Below are 27,326 nucleotides of genomic sequence, written 5' to 3' on the forward strand. Positions count from 1 at the left end.
CCGATGAATCAATTTTAGAATTAGGTATTGATAGTTACGCTATTTTTCAATTGGCGTTCAGCGCTGCACACGTGATAGAAGTGAAACTTCTTGAAACACGAATAATAAGAGAAATTGAATGTGAGAAAAAGAGATTGAGATAGAGAGAGATAGAGAGAATCTGAATAGTAATACAACAATAAAAAAATGCATTAAAAATATTATGTTTACTCAATGTTTACACTGTCATTGATTGGTGCTTCCATTGGTAATTGCTTCCTCTCCTCTGCCACATTCACATTGACCTCACCCAAGTATTTGAAATACTCGATAATGCCAATATTTTTCCGGTCTTCCTCTGCTTCTATTTCAAACCACATTCGTCTCATAAATTTGTTTTACTGTTCACTCCACTCACCCGATTCACATGCCCAAACCATCTCAACACACCTCTCTTAATTTATCGTTGTCTTTTATTCCCATTTCATTTTCCCACCGGACCAAGAGTGGCGGAAAACATGAAAATTCACCGGCAAAAAGTTTTGACGTTGATTAATTGATGGTGATTAAATTTAATACCTACATAGCCGTGCGTATTTACATATTGACTCAAATTAGGTTCCATCATTGAGATCCAGTGACAGACTTCAGTATTTCCTGTTCCCCGGATAGCGTTCGGGAAATTCGCTGACAGCGTTTTGGAGCTCAACCCTCTCTAAGGGATTCACCCCTTTCACTCCCTCTCGTTACACAGGGGTGGCGATAAAGCGAGACGGCTTGAGGTGGGCGTGTGCAGCTGGAGACACGCCTCCCGCCCCATGTAAACCGAGAGCGCACATGCGCACAGCAAATGCGGCTTCACATTCGCGCTGGCGAGCGTGTGAGATGGACTTGAAGGGTAACGCATAGTACATCGGTGTTGTTTTCACAGTTTATCGGGAGTCGTTGTACAAAACCGCCGAGCGACGTGAAAAAGTCAACACTTCAAAGTGAAAAAGTCAACACTTCAAAGTGAAAAATTCAACACTTCCAAGTGAAAAATACAACACTTCAAAGTGAAAAAGTCAACACTTCAAAGTGACAAAAAGTTTGTTTTTATTTACACAATACTGTTTTACAAAAAAAAGTGATCGGAAATATTATTATTTAAGGTAAAAATTGTGACTTTTGAAAGAAAATTAAAGACATTTATGAACAGTTTTTTTTTATTTCTTAATTTTTGCAAAGATTATAAGTGAACCCAAGTAAAAAATAAGAAAATTCCCATACATTCTGTGATATCAAACTGTTTTATTTTTATTTTTTAAATTATTTATATTGTACTTGTTTAAGACAGTGCCGTTATGTATATATTGGTGCGTCATTGTATGTTGTTGTTTTGTTATTGACAATCTGCGAGATGCATGTGCGTATCGATGAGATAATATAAATAACATAAGGGGGCGAGCCTACATTTGTCGACTATCCTGCAGATGGGAGTTTATGAGGAGAGACCCGCGTCTGGGACTGTTATGCATTGGGTAAGACAATTTATATTTGTGAAAAAATAAAAATATTAATAAAAAAAAAATAATAAAAAAAGCAAAATCCATACCTTGTTGACAAATCTACGTACGAGAGGGGTCTAAGGGCGGAGAAGAGATTTAAAGAAATTCTTACTACTGCTACTACCATCACGCCGTTTCTCTCCAGGGGTAGGCAGGGAGGATGGAACGCCGGACTCGTCTGTCCTAACATACACTCCTAGCTTCTTTCACATCATCACATACATCGTGCCCAATGGTTACGCAGACTTCTGATATGAATTACTATCACGTCGTTACACTGCAGGGGTAGGCAGAGATGATGGAACGCTGCGCTTGTCGGTCGTGACGTACGCTCCTAGCTTCCTTCTCATCTATACATCTAGTCATACGCGACGTCCGGTTACCCAGACTTTTGATATGACCAAATTTTGGGTGATGATTGATTTGGCCGTGCCAAGCCTTTTTTAGTCGTCCTCGTTCTGTTCTCCTGATCAAATTTGCCATGTATACTTTCTTAGTCGTTCTCTCGCCATCCATTCGCCCCACGGGCCCATACCACCTTAAACATTTTTCATAATATTCTGAATTATTTCTAGTTCTGCCTGAGATTCCTTTATAACGTTTTCATTAAATTTTTTATCGTATTTTATCATACATTTTATCATTTTAAAATAACTCAACCGACAAGACACACAAGGTGGCTTGGTGGGTCTCTGTAAAAACATTGTTTTAAAATAGTTTAAAATTGTGATTTAAATAAATGTATACAATTTATGAAAAAAAATTAGCATTTTCCACACATTCGTTTGAGGGAACGCATTTGAAGAGCGTTCACTTTACTTTCATCCTTATTTTGCCAATTCCATAAGTTCCTTACATACATCCGTGTCGGTACAAGCGCTCCGTTATGAGCCGCCAGCTTAGCTTCCATGGACATTTGTTTATTTTCAATCACTCTATTCGAAGCACCATTTACTATATTTTCTGCATTCACCCTTCTTTCAATATTTTTATCTACTTTTCCATCCCTTGAGAACGGTTTCTTAGATATAAAATTAAAAAAAAGAGTTAATCTTGCATTCTGTTACATCTTTCTCTCTTTAAAAGAAATTAAAAAGTATACAAAATGGTTTTATCTCCTACTTTTAACAAAAAAAGTTTTTAAATATTCTCCTTCACAAAAAAACTTAACAGGAGAGAATTTATTTTTCATATTTACACGCAGTACCTACCAACCCATTGAATGTATATTTGTGGTAGAATTAAATGGTTTTATGATAAGGAAACCTTCCCCTCATATTTTGTAAAAGAATTAATAAAATGTGGCATTGAAAAATGGTTTCAACAATAAATATAATTTTTTTATTTTATTTTTTACTTTATTTTTTTACTTTTTTATTTTTGTTTATTGATTTGGCGTTTAATTTGTAGAACTCCATTTTAATTAATGTATTAATTTTAAATCAAACACAGATTTTTTGAGTCTACTTGAACGTTTTTGAGTCTACTTGAAGATTTTTTGAGTCTACTAAGAACTTGGTAGACTCAAAAAATCTGTGTTTGATTTAAAATTAATACATAAATATAAATATTTTATGTATTTAAATACTTAATGTCCAAGTGACTCTGAAATCTAGCTACGGCTTATGCAACACCGCTTATCATGACCCTACTAAGGCTTCAACTTTTTAAGTTTCATAGCTTATGGCTACTCGTGAGTGGATTTACTCTTTATGATTAAAGTTACTATAATTTCATGTAATCCATGAGTGAAAATTCTAGGCAAAAACTCTCATAAATTGATTCAGCAGTGAATTTGTGTAAGTTTTACTTAGTAAATACCACAGAAATAGTGGTATTAACCAAGTAAAACTTATATACAAAATTAATATAAACCAATTACTACATATAAATTGGAAATTTACAGGTAGATGATTTTGTATATTTGGAAAGTATGTTTTCTAGGGATGGAAATATTAATATAAATATAGAAAGAGAGTGAATGCTGGGAATAGAGAAATGGTTATTTTCATGACATAATCCACAACCGTATAAGCGCCCTTGAGGTATGATTTCACGAAAATGGCGTTATATCAATTATCCGAAATTATGATTATTTCATTATTTATAGCCAATAAAAACATATCATCGAAAGCTAAACTGGGAGTACTATTTATTTAGATTGGCAGCGACAGGTATATTGAAAGCTTTTAAATGTAAATTCACAGTAAAATCGGGATAAAAATTTATGTTGTTTCACATTTTCAATAAATTTCGCAACTTAGTTTTAAAAAAATTGCTTTGCAAGAGCAGATCTGTCAGGAAGCCTAGATGCTTCTGTATCAGATCTGGGCATGCGGTGGGGCAGCTTTTAATATAATAGAGTCGTGGTAGATAGAATGCAATTAAATGCGATTTCTCAGACAAATGTGCGACTAAACGATGTATGACAGATGTTCGAATGGTGTTATAAGGAGATAAGAATTATGGACAAAATAAAGTAAGGTGTGTTGAGATGGTTTGGGCATATGAATCGAATGAGTGAAGAAAGAAGAGTTAAACAAATGTATGGGGTAAATGTTGTTGTTAAATAGGAATAGAGAAAGACCGAGCGAAACTTGTTATTACCGAGTATTTCAAATACCTGAATGTGGTCAAGTCATGAGTCGGAATAGTCGGCGGGTTAGTATGAGAAGATATATGAATGTGGAAAAGATGAAGATTGTTTGCCAATTGTGGCATTTTATTCTCTCTGCCTACCCCTGCTGAAATCAGCGTGGTGATTAGTTGGTTAGTTTTTTTAGTTCTCCTACTATAAATCTAGCGATGTAATGACGCTCATCAGGAAAATTTCGTTTTCTGATTTTGGCATCCCTGCCACCCTGGTATCCAGGGCTGTCTCCTGGATAACGAATCCCTTAGAAGATAAAGAACAAAAGAGTATTGATCTTCTTTGTGAGGTTTCCAAATCCTTGCTGTTCCAACCAGAACACAATAATGATCTGCGTAGTGTCACGTTTATGAGAAATAAAAACACATCTTATTGTAGCGTGTGACAAAAATCTAAATATTTTACTAATTCTTACATTTTCACATTTTCGGGTGTTGGGAATGAAACTTGAAGTACATTAATCACGAAACTTTTCATCAATTGGTAGGCAGTCGCTTTGTGGTAATTCAAATCTACCCATTTTTAATTTCACTCGGTAAATACAACCATTTCATAAAATCTATTGCAATACGTGTTTCGATGCATTGCGCATCATTTTTAAACACCGTGTGTGAAACTATATCTATATTTTAGAATTGTGTACTTGAAACGTTGAATGATGAAGAGGGTGTAGGAAGTGTTTCTTATTTATTTATTTTTTGACTAAATGACTAAAGCCTCCCCGTATTATCCGTGTTCCCACTGATAAGAATTAAGAAAAAGCTGCTACCCCCACCTCATCCTCCAACGTCTCAAAGACACAACTATAAAATTTAGACTTAACTTTACATACGGTGTTTGAAAATGATGCAGAATGCATCGATGCACGTGTCACAATAGATTTCAAGAAAAAGTAGTATTTATCAAGTAAAATATAATAAAAAATTACAAAACTTATCTATGCCACTGTGACAAATAAGTGTTGTGACCACTGGTGCAGTAAAAGCTCTTACATGTATATATATAAATTTATTTTACATATATTCGTATATACATTTAAAAAAAGATAAATACCTATAAGCGAACTCGTCTGGCTTTTTAACTTTTTAACCATATATTAAGTGTACCCATAAATTGAATCCCTCAACCATAGAAACTTTAAGTCCATCAGACGCTAAATGCAACCAAAATTAGATTATCCACTATATATATATATATATATATATATATATATATATATATATATATATATATATATATATATATATATATATATATATATATATATATATATATATATATATATATATATAATATATAAATATATATTTAAATAATAACTTCAACATTACTTCTGGATTGAATGCAACCAAAATTAGATTATCCACTATATATATATATATATATATATATATATATATATATATATATATATATATATATATATATATATATATATATATATATATATATATATATATATATATATATATATATATATATATATATATATATATATATAATATATAAATATATATTTAAATAATAACTTCAACATTACTTCTGGATTCAACGACTGACATTTTAAAAATGGTTGCCCATCAGTATTTTTAGGAAGTTAAATGATACCGTAAGCCAAAGTAACTTAATTTCTAACTTGAAATCATGCTTTTACTAAGCAGCGAGTGTTTTTGTCTATAATTTTCACTCATAAATTCCCTACATGAAATTAAAGAAACTTTAAATATAAAGAGTATCTAAATCTACTTCAAGTAGGTACAGGGTATGAAACTTATAATGTTGTAGCCTAAGTTAGAACATTAAAGCGGTGTTGCATTAGACTTAGCTAGATTTTGGAGTCATTTGGACGTTAAGTAATTAAAAATATATAAAAAAACTGTAAGGTAATGAATTGTTCTACGGAATATGTGATACTTTTTATCTTTTCTCTTTAATCTAGCCCTTGATATCATCGTAAAAAATATAAAAGGTATTTTTCGTGTTTAATCAATCGTAATTCGATTATTGTGTCGGGTTGTGGTCCCGTGGTTAGGTGTCGAGGACTCTCAAGCCAGTTTCTCGGTTCGAGACCACTCTACTACAATTTGATACCTATTGTTAATAATGAGCCGCTTAGGCTCGCAGAAATAGTGTGAAATTGAAGTATATTTGTAAATAATAAAAATACAAATATTTCTCTTTTTTATAAAAAAATATGGGCCTAGTATACGAGAATACTAGCGAATGCGAAAAATATAGATTATGCCATATATTACCGTTTTTATATACTATACCGCAGAGAGAATAGAACGCCGCACCAATCAATTTTCGCCTCTTCCATATTTATGCGTCTCCTCAAACATAGAGGAAGACCGAGAAAAACATGGCACGATCAGGTATGCCAAATATTGAAAGTGGTCAGGTTAGGAGTCGTTACAATCGGCGGGTATGTATGAGGAGATGCATGAACGTGGAAGAGGCGAAGAATGTTTTGCAAAGACAGAGTGGTGTGGCGTTCTATTCTCTGTGCCTATCCCTGCGGGAAAGCGGCGTGATGGTTAGTTAGTTAGTTAGTTTCTCAAACATACCTGTCGATTATTTAGACTCCTAATCTGATCACTTTCAAGTATTTGGCATACTTGATCATGTCAAGTGTTTCCTTGCTTTTATTTTCATAAATTTGTTTCACTGTCCTTCCTTCATTTATTCGATACACATACCCGAACATCTCAAAACACCTTTCTTTATTTTATCGATAATGCTTTGAATACTTTGATCTAAGTTAAGTTCAAAGAAATTCTCAAAATGGCTATTTTTTATCAAGACTCAAAGGAATTCATTTTTAATTAAATGCTAAAAGTATTGACGAATAAAAAAGTCATAATACTATAGATTCGACGAAATAATATTTTTTGGTAAAAAACTTATTATGACAGAGAAAAATGAAAGAGGAATTTCTCGTTTTCAATTCAATAACTTTTGATATACTTAGGTATTTATTTACTAGAGCTTTTTTCTAAAGGTTGCGCGTGCGCTTTCCGCCGGAATCTTTTTGAAGCTTTCAATTCAAATGATGGTTTTATTTCGATTTTATATTTTTATATATAAACGTAAATAAAAATATGTATCTATTCATTTAAAGAAATGGATTATGAATGAAAATAACACAAATGTTTTAAAAAGTACTTAAATTTATCTTTCTTTAATATATATTAATATGGATAGTAAATATCTTTGAAACATATGTATAAGTATTGTAATTGAGCATTTATTTGATTTCTTTGATTTTTTCCTATTATATATTTATATATATATATATATATATATATATATATATATATATATATATATATATATATATATATATATATATATATATATATATATATATATATATATATATATATATATATATATATATATATTTATATATATATATATTTATATACATTTTTGACGGCCATACTCAGTTTTCTGAAGTTGTAAATGAAAATATTTTGCGTATGGAATTGAATCTATTTTGTCTTTGTTTTAGACGATTTTATGTTTTACTTGGTAAATACCACTTTTTATTAAAATGTATAGTGGCTCGTGTTTCGATGCATTCGGCATCATTAGTAAACACCGTCGATTTGAAGAAATAGTGGTATTAACTATGTAAAAATTATTTTACAAATGGATAGATGATAGATGGTACCACAAAGTAACTGCCGAATCAATTAATGAATATCTTTATTTTATAATAATTTTCCGTTCCCTTGCCAATTTGCTTATATGTATATCTTAGTCGTTCATGAGAAAGTGACCAACTAACGTAAAATGTCCAGGAGGGCCATTTAAGTCACTTTGGCTTGGCAAGAAAATAAACATCAATGCAGTTAGTTATTTTTAACAAGTCAATATATTATACTTCCAAGTTTAAAATCCTCTAGGATTTTCCAGGGCAATATTAATCTAGTAAGAGAGCAAATAGTCAATGATCATGTTTTTGTTAAAAAATGCACTTGGTCACTTTCTCCTGTATGACTACGATATGTGTCTGCAAAGAAAAACATCAGAATATATTGAGAATATTTTATCGTGGTCTGTATGTATTTGAAAACTTCGAAGGTTGTTTTAGATTTATTTTGTCTACCGTATTTTATTATTTATTTATTTATATTTATTTTGTCTACCGTATATTATTATTGAATCTGTCGATTTGAGACACGAATGAGGGTCAAAGATAACGCATCTGAAGAAAAAAAACTTTACCTTATCCCTACGAAATTTTAATGAATCCAAATACCTCAGTGGACATTTGGAAACTGAAGCGGGCCTTGTCTGTCAAGACGTATAGTTTTCAATTTTAATTAGAAATTATGGCATTCCATCCTTTTTAGCTACCGACTTTACATCGACATTTTTAACATATTTATTTCTTCATTAAATGCGGATATACGACTTGATATTTATACACTTAATAAACAAGTATGTATATAGATACATATATACAAGTTATTAAGATTGCATTAAAAATCAAAATAAGGATTCATTTTAACCAAAACTGTTAAGAAATTAGCAAATTGAAAATTTTACGTATTCCTAGTATAACGATAAAAAATACGTATAAAAGTTTTTATATTAAAAAAAAAATTACTTAGCAAGTGGATAGATAGATACATTGTATAAGGATGCATAAAAATCACCATTAGGATTCATATTAACCAAAACTGTTAAGATATTTGCAGATTGAAAATTTTACGTATTCCTAGTATAACGATAAAAAAATAACGATGAAAAATACGTATAAATTTTTTATATTTTATAAAAAAAATACTTAAGCAAGTGGATAGATAGATACATTGTATAAGGATGCCAAAAAAATCACCATTAGGATTCATATTGACCAAAACTGTTAAGATATTTGTACAGATTGAAAAAATTACTTATTCCCGGTAAAATTATAACGATATTTTTTTAATGTATTAATGTTTTTATATTATACATAAAAAAAATACTTAGCAAATAGATAGATATATAGATACATTATATAAAGATGGATAAAAAATCAATATTAGGATTCATATTAACCAAAACTGCAATGAAGTTTGTACAGAATTAAAATTTTATAAATGGTATATAAATAACGAAAAAGTTTACGTTTAAATGTATTTAAATTATATTTAATAATAACTTAGTAAGTAGATAGATATAAAAACATCATGTATTATTTTTTGACATATCAAAATAGATGAAGAACAACATGGAAGTCTGGGCATTTACGGGGCTTACGACCGTCATAGCTGGTTTAAATTACGGTCGTTAGTCCCGTAAATGGCCAGACTTCCATATTCTTATTCATCTTGAGATATAAAAAATAATATGAAAAATAACTCCTATAATTGGAGAGAATCCATTTTTTTAAAATAAGTATTTGGACAAACTCAAAATGTAGAATATACACATTGTATTAAGTAATAGCTGGTTAAAATGACGGTCGCAAGCCCCGTGATTGGCCAGTCTTCCATATTCTTCTTCATCTTTGTTGAGATATCAAAAAAAATTATGAAAAATAACTCCTATAATTGGAGAAAATCCATTATTGTGAAGAAGTATTTGGACATACTTACTCAAAATATAGGATATTAACATTGTATAAAGTAAATTTTATTTGTGGTTATAACCGTGAATTTAATTTCAAATGTAATCAATTTTAAATATACCTACTCTTGAAGAGTGGGCGTTTTTTTTCTCTTGAATTCTAATTTTTCTTTACTTATCTTGTCACTTGTAAGAATATGTCCCTATTTACTTAAATTTAACGCTCAATTCTCAACTCGCCTAAGAAGTTTCAATTATAAAAAACTGTAATCTAATCAAACACATACGTAACTCACTCCTTTCAACAACGTCAAATATAAAAAATCGTTAATTTTCAGTTGCGCATGTTTTTGGAATGCCCAAAAAATGTACTATATTCCAGCAAAAGCGGCATATTTTTAACTTAATATTTACCCACTACCGGGCAGAAAGTGTGGTTTTGCTTTTTTAAGAAAAGGTATTGTTAATTTTTTTAAATATATTACATAAATATTATTCAAATGGAGAAAAAACGTTCAAGATTTGCCTAAAAAGATCTGTTTTACAGTAAAAAGTTTAATAAGTGGCTTGATATTTATTTTTATTACATTTTTATTATATTTTAAACTTTAAAAACGATCTCCTGAAAAATCAAGTTTTTTTGATTTGGCGTTGTTGAAAGGAGCGAGCGATATGATAAGTCAGTAGATTAAGTATAAAGAAAAAAAAAGTTTTTACAATGAACCATTTTATTTTATTTTATGCACTTATCCTTTTGTAGACTTTTGTACAATTTGTGCATCAATCGAACAAAAAAATACCAATTAATAATTAAATAATTTGTGAGTTGTACTTTTCCTTAAAACATTGTGTAATTGCACTGGACCCAAGAAGTTTCACTTAAAAAATAAGGTGAATAGTAAATTACATTCAAACATAAAAACAGATACGTAAGGTATGTAGCTGTTATATTTAAAAATGTCGAACAATTTGATAAGACTAATTATTTATAATAACCGGATAAATTTAAGTGTCCACTCAGACAAAACAAGTTTGGTATTAGAACCCCCGAATATAGCGTAGAAGTCACTCGTTATACCCGTTACACCATATTGACTGTCGATTGATGACATGTTTCTTTACCTTTCTACCTGACAAGTTAATGATTTAATTTGCCATTACACCATCGTTAACGGTAGGTTAAATTCGGTAATTTTAATCCGCCTTCGTGGTGTAATGGTTAGGGTCCCGGGTTCGATTCCATGGGGGGGGGGTGAAAACAAATATTAGTGATTTCACACCCTGATATTTATTTTACATAACCCTGGACTGGTCCCTGAAGCGCAGGAGAGATCCCTTTGCCTTCATGTAAGTAACGATCAAGGCACTACGATGCAGTGCCCTATATGCACCATTGGATGCGGATAAGGGTTAGAAATAAAATAATTTTCATTTTTATTTTTGACATTTCAACATAGATGATGAAGAATATGGTAGTCTGAGCAATTACAAGGCTTACGACCGTCATTGGCTTTGCTAAATAAAAATCACTTTAAACAGTGTAACATTCACCAATTCTATCCATGATTGACAACCTCACCACGCAATTTTTGGAACTCCTAGATATATTGATCAAACTCGCGACACAGTACACGTGAGCTCACAACCACCATCTATGTTTGAATAGGGAAAGCTTTTATTTAGCAAAGACTCTTTATAATTGTCTGCAAGGTCCGAATCTTGGCTAAAATTCCCTTACTTGCGACCCGAGTAGCCTACGAGTATAATATGATAAATAATTTTTATGTGCCTGTCGTGTGTAATCGTAAATTGATTAATAATCAATAATTAATTAATTAATATAGCAATCGTAAAAAGAAAACTCGACTATTAAATCATTTTTATTGAAACTGGAGACCTAGTACATACTACAATATCTAGGTATGTATAATACAAAGTTCGATTTTATGCGATATCGTTATCAAATGCTGGGTGTGACTCTTCGGGATCTATACTAGGAGCCCTAGTGTGCTTTAATTTATCTTTTTTTTTAAAGTATAAAACCAATTTTACAGGATGCATAGAAAAATCGTATAATGACAATACTTTTGAAAAATTTAACACGTACATATTTTTCAAATTCAAGTTTTACTTGGTATAAACAACATTTTCGTGAAATCTATTGTCACACGTGTTTCGATGCATTCCGCAATATTTTCAAACTCTATATCCAAAATGGTGCGGAATGCATTGATATCAACAAAGATGATGAAGAATATGGAAATCTACTAATTTACAGGTCTTACGACCTGTCATAAGCTGGTTTAAGTTATAACTTTATAAATGTGTAACATTCACCATCCTACCTATGATTGTCAACCACTGTACTAAAATTTTCGGAACTCATAAATATATTGATCAATCTCATGAAACAGTACGTACGAGTTCATTACAGCCATCCATGTAGGATTGAGAATGCTTTTAATTAACAGAGACCCTTTAGTTATACGTGTTATACTTCCCAAAAATGAAAACCAAAAATGAAATAATGGAGTCTGAGGCCTGATCAATGAAGGTAGTTTTTTAGTCAAATCTCATACACTCGTATATGGTCATGTAGATCAAATAAGTGAAGAAAGAATAATAAAACAAATTCGTTAGGCGAATGTGGTCGGTATTAAAAGCAGAGGAAGATCGAGAAAAAGTTGGTATTATCAAGTATTTCAAATACTTGGGCGCGGTCAGGTCAGTAGTTGGAATAGTCAGTATTTATAAGGAGATACATGAATGTGGAAGAGGCGCAGACTGTTTGCAAATAGATTGGCGTGGCGTTATATTCCCTCAGCCTACCCCTTTGGAGAAATAACTAACCAGCCATATATACACACACAAACAAATATATATATATAAACATATATATATATTTATATATATATATATATATATATATATATATATATATATATATATATATATATATATATATATATATACAAATATATATATATATATATATATATATATATATATATATATATATATATATATATATATATATATATATATATATATTTATATATATATATATACAAATACAAGTACATACACATACAAATATGTAATATGCTATTAAAACGTCTTAAGTGACATAACGATAAATGCAATAAAGCAGATAAGTCGTTTAAAGGAGAAAAAAAAAGTATGTTTTTACTGAATGTAACGGATACATAAAATAGCTGCATATGCAAAATGTCATACCAGGTCACACGGATGTAATTGAACTAATCTGAGGTCTCTATAACGTGACCTCCGCTATCAGTTACTGAACAAAACAAACTTTTCTAAGGTCTGCGACTATTGAACAGGTTCGGATGATTTTTTTTTAAATTTTCTCACATTTTCTTATTTGTTTCTCATTTTCATAAATTCGTAGCCATGATTATATATATATATATATATATATATATATATATATATATATATATGTACATATATATATATATATATATATATATATATATATATATATATATATAAAGATATATATATATATATATATATATATATATATATATATATATATATATATATATATATATATATATATATATATATATATATATATATATATCGTAAGGATAAAGTCTTCTTTTTCTTCTACTTCATCTTGTCGTAGGCCTTGTGGCCTGTTTTTAAGAGGGATTGGCCTCCTGTCGATTTCCAGCTTTCGACCCATCCATGGCCTGCCCGGATAAAGTAATTTGAAATAATAATCAGAATCGCAAAATTGTATACTCATCTAATGTGTGAGGGTTTGCAAATTTGGGTATGATGAGATGTCTGAATGTATGAGGAATGAAAGAATTTGAAAGGAAATGTTTTCTATGCTGTAAAACGATGTAAATATATACATATATAATGTAAATTAAGTGTAAAAAATAGTTTTAAAAAATTAAGTTAAACTACTGATTGATTTTGTTGTGAATTGCTGCAAGATGGCGCGAGTGTCATTGTAGAGTTGAGTAAAATGGCGTCTTTGTTTCAAATTTCTGTTGCAACAACGTCTGAATGGCATCGCCTGTATTATTTCTAAAAGTGTTATTACGCCATTGTTGCACCAAATGAGCGATATGTCAGCATTTGCGACTTATTTTCATGTACCTCGTGTGATTTTGATACTGCTTATAATTTGGGCAATTCCTCATGACGATCTGGCCCTGTTTAGCACTCGTCTGTCACGCTCATCTGCCAATCATAGAAATGAGAATACTAAAGGTTATTGAATTCTTATAACGATACCCTATTAAGGAAATAATTACTAGTTCAATAATATTGAACATAATTAAAATTATCACACATAACAATAACAATTTGTTATTTAAGTCAAAGGATAATTTATTGCTGTTAAGAAAACACGCGATTATCGGACTTCAAAAGGCAAGCATTACCAATTCACAGGGGAGAATTTGGGCAAATACAATGTTTCAAATCTGTACTGAAAATACATGAAAAAAAGGGTATATTATTTTAGAGGGGTGAGGTGTATCATTTTGTTTTAACTATCCAACTAACTAACCATCACGCCGCTTCCCCGCAGGGATAGGCAGAGAGAATAGAACGCCACACTACTCTGTCTTTGCAAACATTATTCGTCTCTTCCACGTTCATGCATCTCCTCATACATACCCGCCGATTGTTACAACTCCTAACCTGACCACTTTAAAGTATTTGGCATACCTGATCGTGCCATGTTTTTCTCGGTCTTCCTCTGCTCCTTTTTCCAATTACATTCGTCTCATAAATTTGTTTTTCCTCACTCATTCGTTCTACATTTCCAAACCATCTCAACACACCTTTCTTAATTTTATCGATAGTGCTTATCTTTTAACTATCCAAAATACATAATTATCAAAATAATAAAAAATACTTCATATGCACATCAAACGACAATATAAAGACTTATTTTTTATGGCAGAAAATTCTTTAATTTAACAATTCTAATACACCATACAGACAAAAAACAGATAGGTCTCTTTTATTGCGCATCCCTTATAAATATTTTTCTTGAGAAATTTCAAAAGGCAGCAATTTTTTGTTTTATAATACATTTAAACCAACCACTGAAATTGCATTTTTGACTGATTTAATTAGATAATATTGATTACTCTTAATTTAACAAGGGGCTAGCCGACTCAATTCAAATTTAACAAGGGACTCGCGCGAGCCCCTCCGAGCCCCCTGCACCCCACCGCTGGATGTGAAGCATGGAGTTGGCAAAAGCAGAATGAAAGTAGACGGAATGCAGTAAAATTGCAATCATCAGTGCGGCAAAACCGTATATGATACATGTTCGAAGGGTGATATAAGGAATGAATGCAAGGCTGAGATTAGCATTAAAGATAAAATTAAGAAAGGTATGTTGAGATGGTTTGGGCTTGTGAATCAAATGAGTGAAACAAGAACAGTAAAATAAATTTATTACAATTCTTAATGAAAAAGTACCAAACTCTTAAAAGCACCAATCAATGACAGTGTACATATTGCATAAACATAATATTTTTATGCAAATTTTGTTTTACACTCTAAATCTCTCAATTTTTTCTGGCATTTCACATTAAAAATTATTTATGTTCGGATGAAAACAAGATTATTAATTAAAAATTAAAGAAATTAAAAATTATTAAAATGTGTATTATACAACCTTCAAATATTTGGCAATCAAACATTTCAATAAACTCCCTAAAAAATTAAAAAAATAGACGATATAAAAATACTTAAGAAAAAAATTAAAGCTCTATACATTTAAATCTTAAAAAAATATACAAAAAAAAAACTATTATATCTTTTATTATAAAACATTAAACCACGAGTGTAAGTCCCCCTCCAAGCACAAGAGCACAGACTCTTTTATGGAGAGGCACAGCGAATCGAAATATAAAAAGTTCTCCATAAAGTATATTTTTTAAAATTAATTAATTTTATTATATTATTAATGATATTAGGTATTGTAACGACCCTGTGGAGATGATGAGTCTATAGTCTATGTTTATTGATACAAAAAATTATCTTAATTTCTCTAATTAAGTAGTATTTCATATTTCCATTAATACGTATTTAATTGATCATATGCAAGAAAGCAGTGTTATCAGCAAATAATTATTCTGTTACTGACCATTAACATTATACGATGGGTGAAATTTATATTAATGGATGATTACATTTTTATATTTATTATATCTTTAAACAACAAACGTTAATATTTTATAAATTTCATTAATTGATTTGTTAGTCACTTTGCGTTAATATTAATCGATTTTTAATTTAAGTTTTTGTTTTTATTTTTTGACATCTCATCAAAGATAAAGAAGAATATGCAAGTCTGGGCATTTACGGGGCTGACGACCGTCACAGGCTGGTTTAAGTGATAACTATTATTAAAGTGGTTATTTTATGAAAATAACTCCTGTAATTGGAGATAATCCAGATTTTGTGAACAAGTATTTGGACACACTCAAAATGTTGTAAGTTTTTGATGGTAAATACCACTATTTCTTAAAATTTACGATGTTTAAAAATGTTGCGAAATGCATCGAAATACGTGAGACAATAGATTTTAAAAATTGAGGTATGTGCTAGGTAAAACTTAAATTAAAAATATATAGAAAGTATCAAAAAGTGACTTTCAAATAAATTAGTAAAAAAAATTGTTTTAAGTTAATTTTTCGATACCTTGCTCATTCACTTAAATGTGTATATACAAAGAAAATTTATAAAAATGAATTAAAAATATTGAACAATCGATATTAAAATCTACGTTGTTTGAAAATGATGCGAAATGCATCGAAACACGTGTCACAATAGATTTTAAGAAAAAGCTATATTTCCAATTAGAACTTAAATTTTTAAAAAAATATATTTTGTTGCCTGGCTTTAAATTTAGGTAAGCTGTAAGCTTCAAAATACAAATAAATTAAAAATAAAATCTCTGCTCTGAAGTTTTTATAATGAATTATGTATAAGTTCTTCTGTCTGAAGGAATAATGTGACCGCAATGGTAGTTTTCTTTTTTCAACATAGGATTTTAGGGTAAAAAACCTGATTAATTCTTGTAATTAATTGTTAACTTCTATTACGGACATGAATGCGATATAAAAATATATTAACTGTAAAATAATAAGGTTATTAAAAACGTACACCATAACCACGGAACATTAACTTTCCTAAGGCGAGACGAACAGCTACTAAAATCACCATAATAGTTGAAAATGTATTTATTTACTGAACGTATTTTTATATTAGGTTTTAAAGTTTTTTTTACAACATTCTGAGTGTGTCCAAATACTTGTTCACAAAATCTGGATTATCTCCAATTACAGGAGTTATTTTCATATTATTTTTTGACATCTCATCAAAGATGAAGAAGAATATGGAAGTCTGGGCATTTACGGGGCTAACGACCGTCATAGGCTGGTTTAAGTGATCACTTTACACACGAGTAACATTCACCAATTCTACCCATTATTGACAACCACACTACTCAAATTCTTGGAAGTTCTATATATATGAACCAATTTATAAACCTTGTTCTTGAATCACTACATAGAACTTCACTAGAGACTTCTAATGAAGTTCTAGTGATGCTTAGTAAAAAGCTTCTTTACATCTCACTAATAGACCATATTCTTCTTCATCTTTGATGAGATGTCAAAAAATAATATTTAAGTTTTTTGTTAACTATTGTTTTTACGGATAGACCTTTACGATAAAAAAAGTTCCCTTTTCCTCTTTTAAAAAAATTAACACAATTCTACGTTATTGCTATTGTTAAAAACGTAAGGTATAAATAAAAACGTTTAATTTCCCTAAATGTTTTTTCCCAGAAACTTTTTGGCAAGTTTTATAAAATAAAACTAATATATTATTAGATTAATACCAATATTTTTAGCTTTTCCATTTTTATTTGACCAGCGACCGGGTTTCCTCGTTACCGACATCATCAGACTGGTCATCATCAGTCTGATGATGTCGGTAACGACGAAACCCGGTCGCTGGTCAAATAAAAATAAAGTTGAAAAGCTAAAAATATTGGTATTAATCTAATAATATATTAAAATGCAATTCCATCACGAAGTGGATAATATAAATCTATTAAAACTAATACTTTGTTTATTAAATTTTGGACTCAACAAAATAAAATTTTAAGAAAAATCGTGTTTAACAGATTCAAACGTTAGATAATAGTTAGAATTTTTTATAATAATTCGAATTTATTATGCGACAGGAAACATAATTGCCTGCACAAGTTTCGAACTCTGGATCATCAAGATCACCCTTTTTGAGCTGTTTGTTAATGCGTTAGTTTTGTCTGTAATTGTAGGAATAACGCGTTTATATAAAAAAAAAACAAGAGAGGTAATTGTGTATATGATATTTAAAACATAATAGTTATGTACAGTAATAAAAATGCTCCCATTTGAGGTGATTATATGTAATATGTACACATATTACATGAATTTTACTTTTTTAGTTTATATTGATAATAGGATTTAAATCAACAAAAATATAATAATTAATCTTGAACAGTTTAGTGATAACAGAATTGTAGGCGACCCATGTTCATGCCTAGTCAAGTCTTAGATATTCGTCGAGTACCTAACAGGATATTTCGACTGTTTTTAGTCACATTACACAAGCATGCCGGCTGTCTAGATCACGCGATCACATTTTTAACCGTTTATTGTAGAGTGACTTTTCAGTATAATAAATAATAAATAGCGGGTTCGCCTACACCGCTTCAGCTCCGTTTCCACCGCCATTACTTCACACTGCTCAACTCGACTCGTTGTCGCGTGAATGAAATATTCTTTTATTTACATGTAACTCCACTAATTGCACGGCTCGTACTCCGCTATTCTTCATATCTCTGCCGCCGTTTTCGTTATAATTTTCCACGTGGATTCGAGAATAAATGATAATGTAATTCAGTTTTGAGAGTACGGCTCACCAGGAGCGCAGGAGGGTGGAAGAGTGGCGCGACATTGTTTCATTCAGCCGCTCGTAGTCCTTATCGCAGCGGAGGCAAGGGTGCCCACGCAGCGTTCCTCCCCGCCCGCTTACTGCCGCCCTGGTAGCTCCGCGCCGCAACTCGGCGAGCCACGCTCTCGCATAGAAAGTGTCATTCCCGCCTTTCTACTAATGGTGTCGCTTTGGTAGCTAATCGTGTGTCGCTCTAGCTTGGAGCGATGTGCAAAACTACATCGCCACACGAGTTAAACGCAGTAAGTTGAACGCTGTCGTCCGATGGACTAAACGGAAAAGTGCAACGGCTGCTTTTCATTGGCACCTCCATTTAGTGTTGTGAAATGCGCGCGAACGTTTCACCGCTAGCTCATACTGTCCGAGTCCCTCGTAGCGAGGAAATCAATTTTTGTCAATTTCAAACTTAAAGTCATTTTGTGAGAAGTTATATCGTGCGTTAAGCGGTTATACTATTTCCCACTGATCTCTCGATAGTAATGATTTATGTAATCGAAACTGACATTTAATGAATCAAGTTAACATTACATATTTGGATAACAAACTTATAGCGAATTAATATTACTTTGGTTAAACCACCAAAGTCGTGTTTATTATTTTTTTAAATACCTACCGAATTCTGGATGAAACAGGAATGGTACCTTATTGGTCCCTGGACTTCTTCGAAGAAGACTTATTATTGAATTATGACAGTCTTTTTGGAATTGAATTAGATGTAAGTCCACTTTATTAAATACAAAAATGTTGTAATGTATTAACATTACATATTATTAAATTATTTCATAAGCTTTAATAAGTTACTGTCGATAATTTTATTTGTATTTTAAGTATGGAAATTGAGGACATCAAATCTTTTCGTCTATCCGAAATTATAAATTTTGATGTTTATTTTTAATAATCTAAATTACTTGCGTTAGTGTAATTGACATTTTTATTAATTTTATGAACAAAAATTTTGATTTCAATATATGAATTATAATGCCGTGATTTGTTATCCTTCCTGTCCTCATTTCTAACCATATTACAGCTTCCACCATCTGGACTTATGAATTTGCATCAAATTTGAATAAAATTATTTTATTTCATTAAAAAAATCACATATTCTAATTTTCATATTCACTATTGTTTTCATCCTGTTGCGTTTTTTTAAACTACAATATATTGGTTTCATTAATTGATTCGGCAGTCACTTTTTAATAATATGTACACATTTTTAGTTAATGTTTTATTTGGTAAATACCGCTATTTTCTAAATGTATTTTGACAGGTGTTTCGATGCCTTCCGCATTCATTTAATAATGATGCGGAATGCATCGAAACACGTGTCAACTTAGATTTTAAGAAATATTGTTATTTAACTAGCATAACTTAAATACAAAAAATATATATTTATACTTACAGATTATTCCTTTATTATACCTGTGTATCAGGCGTTTCTTTTCAAGATACACAATCCCTTCGCATATATGACGGGCGATTTCGCACAATGTCAAGATTGTAAAATTGATTCGTGATGCATTTTTTTTAGTCACTCCAGTGAAGACCTTAGACCAAATAGATTTAGGTATAGAGGCCATAGTTTAAGCAGAAAAAAACAGTATCAAAACACATAAATAAACAGTTCAGGAAAAGATAAAAAAATCACAGTAAATAAATCAAATATATCATTTTATCTTTTGGATACTACTTGACTACTATGACAAACTAAAAACTTTTATGTATTAAATTAAATCAAACACAGATTTTTTGAGTCTAATTTGAGTAACTTAGTAGACTCAAAAAAAATCTGTGTTTGATTTAAATTAATACATAAATTAAAATGGAGTTCTACAAATTAAACGCCAAATCAATAAATAACTAAAAATTTACTTATATATTTTTTTATATTTGTTTTCTATATCGTAAACACAGAGTTGCACAAATTCTGGTGATATATTTCTCTTATTTGCACTTAATCAGAAATATAACACAAAATATTTGTATCGTCGCATACCTATTGATCACCATGAAAATCATTCAAGGTTTATCAAACGCTTCCTATCCGAAGAAGATTATGTATTTGAATACATACATATTTTTTTTCTTCATGAATGACGATTCTGAATAAGCACTTACCGATTTTCAAAGAACCTATAAAATTGTGATATATAATGTCACTCTTAGTGGAAACATTCCATCCTTGTGACGACTGTACAAAAATCTCTTTTTCAACTACTACTACTACCATCACGCCGTTTCCCCGCAGGGGTAGGCAGAGAGCATATAACGTCGCACTCTTCTGTCCTGACATACACTCCTCGCCTGCTTCACATCGATACATCTAGTCATACATGCCCTCCGATTACGCAGACTTTTGACACCGCCAGATTTTAGATTCTGATTGATCTGATCGTGCCAAGTCTTTTTCGGTCATCCTCGTTCTGTTTTCCCTCTCACATTCGCCACATATATTTTTTTTGTTATTCATTCTCTCATTATCAACAATTAGTTACAAATTATTATAAAATAATGAAGTAAATATTCTTTCTTAAAAACAACATTTTGAGTGTGTCCAAATACTTGTTCACAAAATCTGGATTCTCTTCAATTACAGGAGTTATTTTCATATTATTTTTTAACATCTCATCAAAGATGAAGAAAAATATGGAAGTCTGGGCATTTACGGGGCTGACGACCGTCATAGGCTGGTTTAACATATCGCTCACTCCTTTCAATAACGTCATAAATCAAAAATCGTCAATTTTCAGATGTGCATGTTTTCGGAATGTCCAGAAAATGTACTATATCCCAACAAAAAAGGCATATTTTTAACATATTATTCACCCGCTACAGGTCAGAAAGTGTTGTTTTTGCATTTTGAAGAAAAGGTTTTGTTTAATGAATTTTTTTAAATATACTAAATATTTTCAAATGGAGAAAAAACCTTCAGGTTTAACCTAAAAAGATCTGTTGCACAGTAAAAAGTTCAATAAGTGGCTTGATATTTATTTTTAATACATTGTATTATATTTTTAAACTTTAAAAACGTTCTCCTGAAAAATCAAGTATTTTGATTAATGACGTTCTTGAAAGGAGTGAGCGATATACAGAACTTCCAAGAATTTGAGTAGTGTGGTTGTCAATAATGGGTAGAATTGGTGAATGTTACACGTGTGTAAAGTGATCACTTAAACCAGCCTATGATGGTCGTTAGCCCCGTAAATGCCCAGACTTCCATATTTCGTCATCTTTGATGAGATGTCAAATAATACTATCTTAATAAGTTTACATAGAAAACTTTATGTTTCCATATAACTTTGTTCGCCTTATAATGTTCCTTATTTCATTATTTTATTCATTCCAAGTCTTCTTCTTCCTGGCTCCATCCCAACTTATCTTTTTTGTAGACTGTTGGGGTTAGCTCTTCTTGTCCTCGGGTTGAAGGTCATTCTATCATACATCACCTACGCTAGAAATCCATGGTAAAAATGTAAATCAGCTATCATTTGAAAATTGTGAATGAAGTAGTAGGAAAATAATATATTTGTGCTGTTACACCTATGCCACTATTTATGTTGTGATATATAAAAAAGAAACGTTTTGAAAAAATCTCTAGAAAAACAATTCTCTTTTTCATTAAAAAAAATGTTGGTCATAGTTTTAATCGATTAAAGATTAATATGTATATGTATATTTAGGTTTTCAGTAGGTACCGACAACATATTCAATTTAAATAAATAAAAAAATTTAATTTTGTATATTGAAGGCATTGGTAATATAATATCTTATTATCATTCATCGCTTACTTTATGTAATACCACTTAAATTAATACTAATCCTTGACTACTGGTTTAGGCATTCCATCATCATTCCATCATCAGGTCAATAAAATAATATCACGGTTACGGTTTGACATTTGTACAAAAATAAAAGTAGTCACGAATTTGTATTTACTAAAGTGGTATTACGCAAAGTGAACGATGAATGATAAGGAGCGTGTTTTAATTCATTTACTGATTTTTTGAACATTTGAAATTTGTCTAACGGTGAAAAATATATTTTTTTAGAATAAATAAAAGGTAAAGTTATTAAAAATTTTATTCCTTCGTACGGAAATTGAACTGTTAGTAGGTACTGTAAGAAAAACAATACCACAATTCGCTACTACTTTGAACAACGTCATTAATCAAACAACTTGATTTTTCAGGAGATCGTTTAAAAATTTTAAAAATTTAATACAATGTATTAAATAAATATCAAGCCTCCTTTTGAACTTTTATTGTGCAACAGGTAAAACCTGACTGTTTTTTCTCCATTTGAAAAATATTTCGAATACTTATTTTTAAAAAAAACAATACCTTTTCTTCAAAATGCAAAAACATCACTTTCTGTCACAAGCTAAATAAAAAAAGCCAAATAAAAGACACATAGCTATGTGTGTTTTATTTAGCTATGTTCTGTATAATTCCCTTGTGTAAGAGCGAAAAAAAGTTATTACGTAGAGAGAAAAAGAACTAGATCCATATGTTCCGACGTCACGGGAGTGAAGAAAAAGAGAGCTACGTATACACAACGATATAAAATTATAGAACACGTCAGACGCTATATATGAACAGTGAGGTACCACCCATTATGTAAGTACATAATAGTTATTAATAAATTAATTAAAAACAAAATCCGTAATTACAATACATGCATTTTTTCTCGTTTTCACGGTATACATCTCGTGTTTTAGTTATCTCAAACCATCAATATCGATAATACCAACTGAAGCACTAATCAAACTAACTAACTAACTAACCATCACCCCGCTTCGCCGCAGGGGTAGGCAGAGAGAATTGAACGCCACACCACTCTGTCTTTACAAACATTCTTTCCCTCTTCTACATTCATGCATCTCCTCATACATACCCGACGATTATTACGACTCCTGACCCAGCCGCTTTCAAGTATTTGACATACCTGATTGTGCCAAGTTTAATCACTAATCAATGGTAGTGTAAATATTGAATAATCGGAAAGTTTTAATGCAACTTTCGTATTGTATTTCTTTTAAGATGCTCTCTTTCTGTCTCTGTCTCCCAAACTAATTCTCTTTTATTATTTAATTAAGATTTATACATCTTTTTTATTCGGCTGATGTTTTAAATAGACACGAGTATAGGTTGATCCTTTACATTTTGCTTCCTTCTTCATAGACCGCCACCGGTGCACGCAAAAATTACATGGCTTACGATTTTCACACGCCAAGCTCTCCAGACCTTAGAATACTATTTTCATTTTATGTTGCGCTATGTAAACAAAAAAAAACACATTAATAACAGTGTCTGTAGCCATCGCGTGCTTGCTGTTCAATCGGTGTGATGCCGAGTTGTCCATAGAGCAGGCGGGTTTTAACCCATCGGCATACCGGCCGCCATATCTTTGGCTGACACTTGACCAAAGATGTCCCTGGAAGGATAGAATTATCCTATTATTTTGTTGACATCTCATCGAAGATGAAGAAGAATATGGAAGGCTGGGCATTTACGGGGCTGATTAATAATGTAATTAGGGCTGTAATTAGAGGTAATCCAGATTTTGTGATCAAGTATTTGGACACACTCAAAATGTTGTAAATAGAATTATCCTTTTGACTGAAATATCAACCAAAATTAGTTGAAATCAAAACTTTACATCCCAGGTATTAAAATTTTATGAAGTTATTTTTTCAAGTTTTCATGTTAATTTATCACATTTCTGATCTACATAGATACACTATAAAATACGTGCATAATAGTTATATGTACCATATTTATTGGTAAAACTACAAAAGTTATAGTTTTGTGAGATAGATTATTTTTATAACTCCGTTAAATTTGAACGCCTTTGACGCTTCAAAGTATGAGTCACACGCAAAATCACGGTTACGGTTTGACATTTGTGCAGAAATAAAAGCAGTCGCTAATTTGTATTTACTAAAGTTATATATTATACAAAGTGAACGATGAATGATAAGGAGAGTGTTTTACAACATTTTGAGTGTGTCCAAATACTTGTTCACAAAATCTGGATTATCTCCAATTACAGGAGTTATTTTCATATGATTTTTTGACGTCTCATCAAAGATCAGAAATGTAATATCTTTGATGACATCTCATCAAAGATATTACATTTCTGATCTAGACACACGATAAAATACGTGCATAATAGTTATATGTACCATATTTTTTGTTATCTACACAAGTTATAATTTTGAGAGATAGATTATTTTTATAACTCGGTTAAATTTGAACGCCTTTGACGCTTCAAAGTATGAGTCACACGCGAGCGTTATGATTTGTACCACACAAATCAAACTGTTTAGTGCGCGCTACCCTTTCTGCATTAAATATAATTTTTATCAGGTGCAAAATATTAGCTCCCCAATCTTTGACAAACCATATCACTTTCCAAATACTTGACCACAAACAACTTGTTTGTGAACAAGTATTTAAAAACACATAAAATGTAGTAAATAAATGAACTAGTGAAATTATAAGCTACATAAAAAAATGAAAATCAAGTTTTCAGGCGGATCTCAAGTTTGTGAATATAATCCAGGATTTGGACCTTGTATACAAATAAAAGAGTCTCTGCTTAAAAAAAGCTTTCCTCAATCTAAGAACTTTTATGAACTAATATGTATTGTGCCACGAGATTAATCAATATATCTAGGAGTTCCAAAAATTTGAGTAGAGTGGTTCTCCATCATGGTGTGAATGGTGAATGTTCCATGTGCGTAAAGTGATCACTTAAACCAACTTATGACAGGTCATAAGCCCAGTAATACTACCCAGACATCCGTTTACTTCTTTATCTACGATGAGATGTCAAAAATGGTAAATATCTAGATGAAAAAAATATGCAAATTTTGTATTGTTGAAATTCTTTCTATATACATGCTTCCCATCTCTGTCTCTCACATTAAATTTCTAACTATCTTTATTTTCTGAGAAGATTCACTTCTTATTCAATTCTTCAAAAATGGGTGCTACGCGCGCATTTTTTTTATTTATTTAAAAAAAGAGAAATGTTTGTGTTTTTATTATTTACACAAATATTTCAATTTCATACTATTTCTGTGAGCCTAAGCGGCTCATCATTAGAAATCGGTATCAAATTGTAGTAGAGTGGGTTCGAACCGAGAAACTCTGACTTAACTAGCGACACTAACTACGGGACCACAACCCGACAAGCCTCCACTCTTTTGAAGCCTCCACTCTTAGAGATACTCTAAGACCCATTTAATTACCATTACAAAAAGTACTTTTCGTACAACATATTGGACGCTTTTTAGATTTCGTTATTTAAATATATTTATTCCCGTTCATAAATTAAAATGAACTGGCCGCTTCGCGCCACAAGCGAATTCTTACCAAACCGGTTTCCATATATTTTTGTTTTAATATTGCATTATTTTCACTGAAAGCATTGTTAAGTACTGTGAGAGACTTTTTAAAAAGAAGATTTTAGATGTGTGGAAATCATAAATATGTAAATTTGTCGCTCTGTGGATGGTATGAGCCATGGGAACGCTTGCTCGTTTGGGATCTTACTTTCTGACCTGTCGAACTCCGAAGCGCGGAGGTACGCGAGAGATGTCAATAAACTTTTCTTAGAAATGGCTTGATGGATTGCTCTTATATATATATATATATATATATATATATATATATATATATATATATATATATATATATATAAGAGTATATATATATATATATATATATATATATATATATATATATATATATATATATATATATATATATATATATATATATATATACATATATATATATATATATATATATATATATATATATATATATATATATATATATATATATATATATATATATATATATATATATATATATATATATATATATATATATATATATATATATATATATATATATATATATATATATATATATTTATATTTATAAATATTTATATATTTATATGTCCGCCCCCGAAGTGTAATGGTCAGCATGCTCGACTGCCTTTCTGGAGGTCCCGGATTCGATTCCCAGGGTAGGGGGGGTAATTTTTTCAATATAATATTTATTCAATATTAACCTGAAGCGGAGGGCTGATCACCTTTCCTTCGTGTATTAAAGATGGAGATAAGACTGTGTTTATATGATGCAGTGCCTATGCACCATTGGGTTTTATTGTCGTATTTCTCGTTTATCAGGGATAAGTAACTTTTTTTGTTAGTTTGCTAGTAATATCAGGGTATAACGTTATTTCAAATCATTAAATGATAAATGTAATAAAAAAAGGTCTAATCAAATTTAGACGCGATGTATGTATGTACATATATGTACATACCTAATACTTTTTAAATACTACAGATAATAAATTCAATTCTTTATCGACATTTCATAACATCGTATTATGTTTTATTTTGTATGAATTGAGCCATTGAGTCTGTGTACGAATTTAAAACAAGTATCTCCGTTGAATAAATTAATAGAAAAAAACGTTGTCAGTAAAAATGTCATGTCGGTCATCCGAACGGAGGGATAACAGTTGAAAATAATTTATTTGACAGCTGCTGATAA

At 30.7% G+C, this 27,326-nt stretch overlaps 1 protein-coding gene across 3 annotated transcripts in view; it reads left to right on the plus strand.

Annotated features, from left to right (window-relative positions):
- The first annotated feature begins 861 nt into the window (after positions 1-861).
- The window catches only part of LOC148308943 (protein apterous-like), a 125,612-nt gene continuing 99,147 nt past the window's right edge, over positions 862-27,326 (plus strand). Inside the window, exon 1 of one of the 3 annotated variants that reach the window (XM_088260902.1) lies at positions 862-1,499. In XM_088260902.1, the coding sequence (XP_088117028.1) occupies positions 1,452-1,499 (48 nt within the window). In that variant the 5' untranslated portion in view covers positions 862-1,451. Of the gene's footprint in view, positions 1,500-19,124; positions 19,469-27,326 lie in introns of those variants that run through there. The other 2 variants (XM_088260903.1, XM_088260901.1) reach the window with 2 other exon arrangements.

The sequence above is a fragment of the Brachycentrus maculatus genome, unplaced genomic scaffold, assembly GCF_059751285.1.
Source record: "Brachycentrus maculatus isolate JH-2025_06_01 unplaced genomic scaffold, ASM5975128v1 h1tg000144l, whole genome shotgun sequence".
Lineage (NCBI taxonomy): Eukaryota > Metazoa > Arthropoda > Insecta > Trichoptera > Brachycentridae > Brachycentrus > Brachycentrus maculatus.